Source organism: Schistocerca serialis, chromosome 1 (genome assembly GCF_023864345.2).
Source record: "Schistocerca serialis cubense isolate TAMUIC-IGC-003099 chromosome 1, iqSchSeri2.2, whole genome shotgun sequence".
NCBI classification, from domain to species: Eukaryota; Metazoa; Arthropoda; class Insecta; order Orthoptera; family Acrididae; genus Schistocerca; species Schistocerca serialis.
In genome coordinates this window covers 77,330,338-77,339,373 of record NC_064638.1, presented here as the reverse complement: position 1 = coordinate 77,339,373, position 9,036 = coordinate 77,330,338, and the positions used below count along the sequence as shown (strand labels likewise).

Below are 9,036 nucleotides of genomic sequence, written 5' to 3'. Positions count from 1 at the left end.
ACACAATGATAGAAAATTGTCATGATTAGAAGGTCAATTTGTATCATGGATACCATTATATTCAAATAGATGGCACATTGAAGAAAACCAAAACATATCACTTCTTCAACAGTTATAAAATAAGATCAAGGTAAAATATATTCACTGGTTATAGTACAAATAATACTGGTAAGAGTATAAATACAAACATACACTGGTAAACACACACACACACACACACAAACACACACACACAGATATATATATATATATATATATATATATATATATATATATATATATATATATATATATATATATATATATATATATATATATATATATATAACAAAGATGAGGTGATATATACATATATATACTTCTTAGTCAGAAGAAATAAAATACTGACAAGCAGTTAACAAATGAGGAAACATAAAAAGTAATGTGTAAAGCTACTAATATTTCAGAACTTGATAGCTCTGTGTTCCAGCTGAATACTTTCTATTAAACAAGAAATTTTGAGCAATGTGTAAATAAAAATAAAATGATATTATGTGACAAAACTACTGCAATTTATCAGTTTGTACTTTGAAATCATTAAGCTGTTGCAAATATGCATTCTCAAGGGCAATATGGAATAAGGATTGTTCTGAAACCACACGAGGCAATACAGTTAGCTGTTGGAAATTGTTCTCACAAAGTGCAAGAACCTACTTGAAGCTATATGCCTCTTTGCTTTCCTATGGCTCCTTAAGTGGCTCATTGAGATTGTTAATAGGGCATATAAATTATACATGATATCTGAACCAAGATCAGATTCTGTGTGCATAGTTTTGACCTAAAAGGTAAGGCCATTTTTAAGGAAATGCAACATAAACACGTATATTCTCTAATTTCACTGACACTGGTATGATATCTTCCGTCTTCTGTTCTTCACTCTCAACAACACAAACCATTAAAGTAAGGGTTTCATTGGTGTACAGCATGTATGCCATACACTACGTCTCAGATGCTCTCCTTTGGAACTTCATCTATGTGGTCACCAATGCTTGCACCAGAAAGAGGCCTAGAAAAAATGGTTTGAGTTACTGGTACCATATATTTCATGATAAATGTTTTCAGAAGAGTCTAAATGACTTCTTGTTGTTAGTTAGTTTAACGCTCCATGGATCATTTGCTCAAGAAACTGTAAGGATGTGGAGTGAGTCATTTTACATTCACATCACAAATTAATTTGTAAATATGATTACATGTTTTTTTTTTTTAAAAAAAATAATACACAGATGTGAGTTAGTAATTCCTACCAAGCACCTTTTACACATTACAATAATAGAACTTGTTCTACAGGATAGAAGGAGTTGTCAAGGAGAAACATTTTCATTCTGTCTTCAAATTTTACTTTGTTATCTTGCCAGACATTTTATATCACTGGATAAGTTATCAAACATTTTTGTTGCAGCATTGTGCACCAGTTTTTGTGTTAAAGACAGCGGTAGTGTGAAGTAATGGATGTAATTTTTTCTTCTGGTATTTTACTTATGTACATCACTGTTTCTTTTTAACTACACTCAGTTATTTACAACAACCTTCACGAGGAAATAAATATACTATGAGTCTAACCCCTTAAACAGATGTCTTGTAGATGATCTTAGATGAACACCACGTATTATTCTTGCAGCATTTTTTTGACCAATGAAGGCTTTCTTTCTTAAAGATTAGTTACCTCAGAATGTTATTTCGAATGACATTACTGAATGAAAATGTGTAAAATATGTCAACTTACTAATTTGTCTTTCCCTAAGACTTGCAAATATTCAAAGTGCAAATGTGGCCAAACTAAGTTGCTTTGTCCAGTTTAAATTCTCATCAATATGAACACGTAAAAATTTTGAAGTATTCATCCAAATTATTATTTCCTCATTGTGTGTTACACTTATCTCGGTATAGTACCTCTTGATATACAGAAATGAATATGTTGTTTCTTTTTGAAATCAAAACTGAGACTATTTGCAGAGAATCAAAGAATGATACTTTTAAGAACATTGTTTACCATTTCTTCTGTTGCTCTGTGTATGCTTGGATTAATTACAGCACTAGGCCATCTGCAAAAAGAACTATTTCTGCTTGTTGTATGTTAGACAGAATATTATTTACATATATGAGGAGCAATAAGCGAATAGAGAATCAGACAATAATACTTTTAAGAACATTGTTTACCATTTCTTCCATTGTGGTATGTATGCATGGAATGATTACAATTCTAGTCAAATGTGAAAAGAGCTAATTCCACTTGTAGTATATTAGACAGAAGGTTAGCAACTCTGGTGTCCAAAATTAAACCAACAAACCGAAACTTTGCAAGGATTCTTTTATTTTGCCTCTGAACAGTGTCAGCAGGTGATAGAAAAGTAGAAACAATGTGAAGAATACAGAATGTAAACAACTGCAATGTGCATAGCAGTAGACAAAAATGTTCTTCATTTTTTCCAATGTAACGGATTTACACACACACTGTGACAACTGTGACCACCTCTGACAGCAATGCAGGCCTGACAGTGATGGAGGATGCTGTGAATAATGTCATCAATGTCATGTTGAGGCAATAATGCCCATTCTTTCTGCAGAGCTGCTCAGAAGCCTTGGAGAGCTGTTGGTGGATGTTGACGTCATGCAATCCATCTTCCCAGTGCATCCCAGACAAGCTCTATGGGATTCAAATTGGGAGAGTGAGCAGGACATGCCATGTGTGCAGTATCTTCCATTTCCATGAAAACATCAACCACTCGTTCTCTATGAGGTCAAGCACTATCGTCCACCAGTATAATGTCTGGGTGCACAGCACCTTGCAACAACCATACAAGAGATCCCAAGACTGTGTCAGAATACTGGACAACAATTAAACCTTTCTGATTGACCTGTACAATTTCATGAACAGGTGTTCGAGTGGTCAACATAATCCCTGCCCACACCATCTGTGACCCTCCTCAATATCAGTTTCTTTCCACAATGTTCAGGTCTCAAAATTATGTTCCACATTCCCTTCAGATGCGACTCCATCTAGGAACACTCTTCAGACCGAATTGGGACTTGTCTGTGAAAAGAACATTGGTCCACTCTTTGACTGTCCAGGTGGCTTGTTGATGACTCCACTCCAGATGTTCCATTCTGTGAAGATGGATCAGAAGCACACAGACAACAGGTCTCCAACAATAAATGCCAGTCTGTTGAAGCCTTTTCTACACTGTTTGCCTCAATACACCATGGCCAGTGGATGCTGCGAGGTCCAATGCCAGCTGTTGCACAATAATAAGGCAGTACTATCATGCCCTTACAGCCAAACAATGGTCCTCTCTTTCCGATGTCTCACTTGTGTACTGCAAATTGTTATTGCACATTCATGTCAAACATAGGTGGTGGTCACATTAATGTGACTGAACCATGTAAATGAATGGGAGTTGTAAGGATTCTGAACATGAAATGATGGTAGGAGACAAATGACCTAAAGAAAGACCAAGAGACAGATGGATCACTGGAGTGAAGGAATATGTGGTGAAGAGAGAGAAGACGGACAGAGAGAGAAACATGGTATGGGAGGACAGGAAAAGATGGAGAGGCTTGTATTCTAAACATACCCAGGGCTGGAAAGTATATAACATGATGAAGATGATGATGACGATAATGATTCCTAGTATGTAAGAAAAGTATTCATTTTAGGTTGTGACTCAGGCGAGAATTGCTTACACTTGTTGAAGGCAACCTAAAGAATATTTCATGAATTCTGTTGAGAAGCAAAGCGATGGTCTTCTACCAAAACTAAGGTATGATTAATTGATATGCATTTAACTTTGAAACATCACAGCTCTGTATAATTCCAAGTTCACACAGGGAATTTTGATGTGTCATTGGTAAAGGCTGGATGTTGCAGTGAGCAATGATGTTGGTTCATAATTTACATTTTGAACATCAGAACCCAACTGTTTTTTTAAGATATCAATGCAAGATAGAATCTATGCCAGCAAACCTTATTTTCTGCAGAAATATCATATGCACATAGTAAAATATGCTGTTGAAACTGAAACATTGTACTTGATTCAGTGACCCTCGGTTCAATTTGTGGTGTAGTGTGATTGTTAGTATGTAGTGGTCAGCAAGCACTATGAATTTTCAGCCACCAAGCTTGCCAGTACGTCAGATCTTTTTGCTGGGAGTATAGACTGTGAACAGTCCTCTGTCTATTGTGAACCTGTTAAGGAATGCAGTCACTGGTGATTTGTGTAAAGGTAACACTTGCACCGTGTACACTGTCCAGTCACATTTATGTAAGCACCTGTCAAAAGCTTGACTAACCACCTTAACAATGGCCAGCTGCACTAGGTCTTGGATGGGGATCCATGGTGTGAATAGCCTGATTGAGTTTGTCCCACAGATTCTCAATTAATTTTAAATCTAAGGAATTCGGTCACCAAGGTAGCATGGAAAATTCATCTTGGTGCTCTTCAAACAATGCACATATGCTGAAAGGTACTGCATGTAGGGGTGGACACGGTCCCCAAGGATAGATGCATACCTGTTTGGTCCACTGTGTCTACCAGCAAGACAAGATCACCCAGGGAATGCCATCAAAACATTTCCCAGAATGTAACACTTCCTTCTTCAGCATGGAGCCTCCCAACAATTGTTGCAGAATGCTTGCTTTTGGGCATGATTCATAAAGATCACCTGTCACCACTCAGTGGATGCACTGTTGCGGTATTGTTGTGTAAATTCCATCATTGTGGGTGCGTAAACCAGGCGCACGCTGTGGAGACCTGTACACAGTAACATTTGCTGGACAGTAATAGAGGAGACACTGTTGGTAGTCCCTTGGTCCATCTGTGCAGCCAGTTCCCAACAGTTGCATATCCGTAGTACAAATCTCTGCAGCCACTGTTCATCCTTGTCATCTACAGCCTGTCGTGCACCACGGTTGTCTCGGCACTCGTTTTGGGTAGCATCGTTTTGCCACGCATGGTATTCTTTAACCGCTGCAGCACATGGACATTTTACAAACCTAGCCATTTTGGAAATGCTTCCACCCTTGGCCTGAAAGCCAGTGGTCATATAATTTTGGATGTCAGATAAATTTCTCTGTTTCCACATTACGATGATGATTACACTGTTTTCCATGTCCATCTGACATGCATTATATACACTCCATTGCTAGTACTGCACCTTCCACTTGTGAATGATTGTTGCATGTTGACATCAAACACAGGTGGCAGTCACATTAACATGACTGGACTGTATAATATTCCAATACTATCTTGATCTTGTCTTTCCTGTGTGTCTTGGCTTCTCTTTCACTATTACTATCACTGTCTCAGTCCTTGCTCTATCTGTTCTAGTAAGCCCTATTCCACTTCATTACAATTTCATCTTTTAAGTCTGTAATCTACTCACATGTCAGTATTATGAAGAAAATGACAAATTGACACTTACTTTTCTTGTTCTTCCATATCTTCAATTGTATCTGGTAGTTTTCGATTTAGAGTTTCTGGCAATATCAGAGCCAGAAATGCTGCAGTGGTAGACACTGTACCAAATATTAGAAGCGGTAATGGTCGCCATATAGTATTCTGAAACATTCGGCAATCAAGTGCATTAATGTTGTGCATTTAAATGTAAGAAAGGCTCTAATACTTGTTAAAATTTTGAATGGAATTTAAATATTAATATATAAATTAATGAAAGGTCTAATACATATAAAAATTTTTAACACAATTTAAATAGTGCCATATATATTAATAAACAGCTCAGTCACTGCCAAGTTATTTTGATATTTAATAAGTGCATAAAATATTTATGAAGAAAAGCTTTGACTGAATCACTTTCCATTATCAGTAGTGATCCATAATACACTGTTGTAACATCATATAAAAAGCTTTCTTTGAAAGCTATATAGAGTTGGTGACTGGATGAAGTACAGAGTATTGCCTATCGTAAATATATGTGGAAGTGACAAAAGTCTTTTTTCCCAGAGTAGTGCAGTGACTTTGTGTGGCATGGACTCAACAGGTTGTTGGAAGTCCCCTGCATAAATACTGAGCCTTGCTGATCCTATAGCCATCCGTAGTTGCAAAAGTGTTGCCAATGCAGGATTTTGCGCATGAACTGACCTCCCGATTACATCCCTTTAATTTTGAGTGGAATCTATGTTGGGTGATGCGGGTGGCCAAATCATTGACTCAAATTGCCCAGAATATTGTTCAAACCAATTGTGGTCTGGTGACATGGTGCATTGTTGTTTGGGAATATGAAGTCCATGAATGGCTGTGCTGCAAATGGTCTTCAAGTAGCTGGACATAACCATTTCCAGTGGTTCTGTTCGACCAGAGGATCCAGTCCATTCCACATTATTGGCAGCTAACAATTATGTATTTAAAAAAAAAAAACAATAGATTAAGTTTTCCCAGGTGTCAAAAATATAGTACTAGATAGATAGAACACTGCTTTAATCAAAATGATTAAATTTAAAGGCAATAAAGGCACAACTGATGTGATTTAATGCGAAACAACAAATATCAAAAAAACTTTTAAGTTAATAACACCAGGAGCTTCAGAAATAATTTTTTGTCAAAGTCCTGGGGTATGATACTTTATTTGTTTCTTATTCCACTGATCAATGTTGTGAGTACACCACAGAAAATAGACTATGTCAGTTTTCCAAGTTCGTTGTCTTTACATTCTATGGTATTATGAAACTGTGCTATTCCATTTCATAATGCGGTTTCTGTACTTGAGTTCACAACAGAAAAATAAATTTTGCTGATAAATATTACAGAAAAAATAAATATTACAGAAAATCCCCATACCAAAATACACAGGGTGAATCACTTATAACTTGCACTGCAAATATTGCAGAAATGGAAAGTGCTATTGATGCTCGGTTTTCACAGAATGGATTGGTAGTCATCAGCTCATATTGTTAGGCAATAAACAGTGTATAACAATACTTAGAAAGAGTATTTTTGTGCCAACAAACACTATTTTAAATGGTATGATGCCTATTGACAAAACAAAGCAAAAGTAGACTAAAATAGAATATCAGTGGTGTATGTCGCAGGATTCTAATGCAAGTCATTTATGAGATATCGTGTTTTGAAAAGTTTCCACATTGACACTTGTTTGTGCCTTTCAACCTTCTTAGTTGCTAGATATAGCTCGGGAGTGGATGATGGGATTTACCGATGCAGAAAAAGCTGACATGCTCAAAGTGTATGGAGAGTGTAGCAAGAATGCAGTTCATTCTTGTATGAAGTATATGGCAAGATATTGCAATAGATGTCAACCATCTTGGCAATTGTTTGTCAATGTCTTCAACCAGTTACATGAAAGGGGTAGTGTAACACCTAGACAATGCAACAGAAGAAAACAAGTGATGACAGAAGAGAGGGAAATTAATGTTCTTGTTGCAGATGCAACTGATATGCACAGTAGCTATCGTGCAATAATATGAGGAAATGGCATGAGTCAGGCCAGATCCTACAAACTCTCCATTGGCATAAACTGCATCCCTATCATGTCTCTCTCCATCAACAGCTGCATGGGAAACAATTATGATAACTATGTTGACTTCTGTACATGGATATTAAAACAGGATACTCCAGATGTATCAAGCATCTTGTGATCAAGCCAAATTTAACATTCATGGACAATGATGTGGGTTAGTGAACCATCAGCTCATAGGTCCATTTTTTCATAGACAGAAAGCTGAACGCACACCAGTGTCACTGTCTCCTAACAGATCATCATCCCTGGATGCTAGAAGACATTGCTCTGCAGGCTAGGACAAACTTCTTCTATCAACATGATGGCTGTCCAACACATTGCACACAAATTACTACAGCATGTCTTCATGAATTGTTTCCAAATCATTGGACTGGATGCAGATGACCTGTATCTTGTATTTTATTTTATTTTTTTAAAATTTATTTATTTATTGTTCCAGTGATCCATGTTGTGACAATATTGCAGAATATGGAATGTGTCATAAATCTATGGTAGCACATAAAAACAAAAGAACTATCCAATCTCCTGGTTTCCCACCTCCGGAAAGGCAACTCACTCACCCTTCACAACCTTTCCAGCAAACCTCAACCTCCTCTCATTGCACACAAACCCAGTCTCTCCCATCTACTCAATCTCCCACTTCCAGCTCCACTCCCTCCAAAACCTCAAAATTCCGATCAACACAATCTGGAACCACAACACCCTAATTCAGTAGTTAACCTTTCCTCCATACCTCTCTCCCAATCCGAAACCTCTGTCCTATCCAAAGGCCTCACCTTCAACCCCACTCCCAGATTCAACCAAACAGCCCTCGTCAAAGATTTACTGTCCTACACTCGTACTCTCTGCTGGAAGTATCACTTTGCCACGAAGAAAAATGATCCTAATCCTACTCCTAATGATCCGACTCCTCAAGACACCATCCAAATTGAACCCTGCCTGGAACAGTTCCGTCCTCCGTCACAGCGGGACCCACCTCCTCTTCCTCAAAATCGCCCTCTCCAAACCTTCCAGGAATTTCTGACTTCCAGCCTTGCATCTCAATCCTTCTTAAAAAACCTTAATCCTACACCCAACATCACCACTGCTGAAGCCCAGGCTATCCGTGATCTGAAGGCTGACCGATCCATCGTCATTCTTCCGGCGGACAAGGGTTCCACGACCGTGGTACTTGATCGTCGGGAGTATGTGGCTGAGGGACTGTGTCAGCTTTCAGACAACACCACATACAAAGTTTGCCAAGGTAACCCCATTCCCGATGTCCAGGCGGAGCTTCAAGGAATCCTCAGAACCTTAGGCCCCCTGCAAAACCTTTCACCTGACTCCATCAACCTCCTGACCCCTCCGACACCCCGCACCCCTACCTTCTACCTTCTTCCTAAAATCCACAAACCCAATCATCCCGGCCGCCCCATTGTAGCTGGTTACCAAGCCCCCACTGAACGTATCTCTACCTACGTAGATCAACACCTTCAACCCATTACATGCAGTCTCCCATCCTTCATCAAG

General features: G+C 38.2%; 1 protein-coding gene across 1 annotated transcript in view; it reads right to left on the bottom strand.

Moving 5' to 3' along the window:
- Positions 1 to 382: 382 nt before the first annotated feature.
- Positions 383 to 9,036, bottom strand: part of LOC126462064 (organic cation transporter protein-like) — a 160,792-nt gene continuing 152,138 nt past the window's right edge. The window contains exons 10-11 of the mRNA XM_050096046.1: positions 5,458 to 5,594; positions 383 to 1,045 (exon numbers count right to left, since the gene is read on the bottom strand). Of these exons, the coding sequence (XP_049952003.1) occupies positions 985 to 1,045; positions 5,458 to 5,594 (198 nt within the window). The 3' untranslated portion in view covers positions 383 to 984. The remainder of the gene's footprint in view (positions 1,046 to 5,457; positions 5,595 to 9,036) is intronic.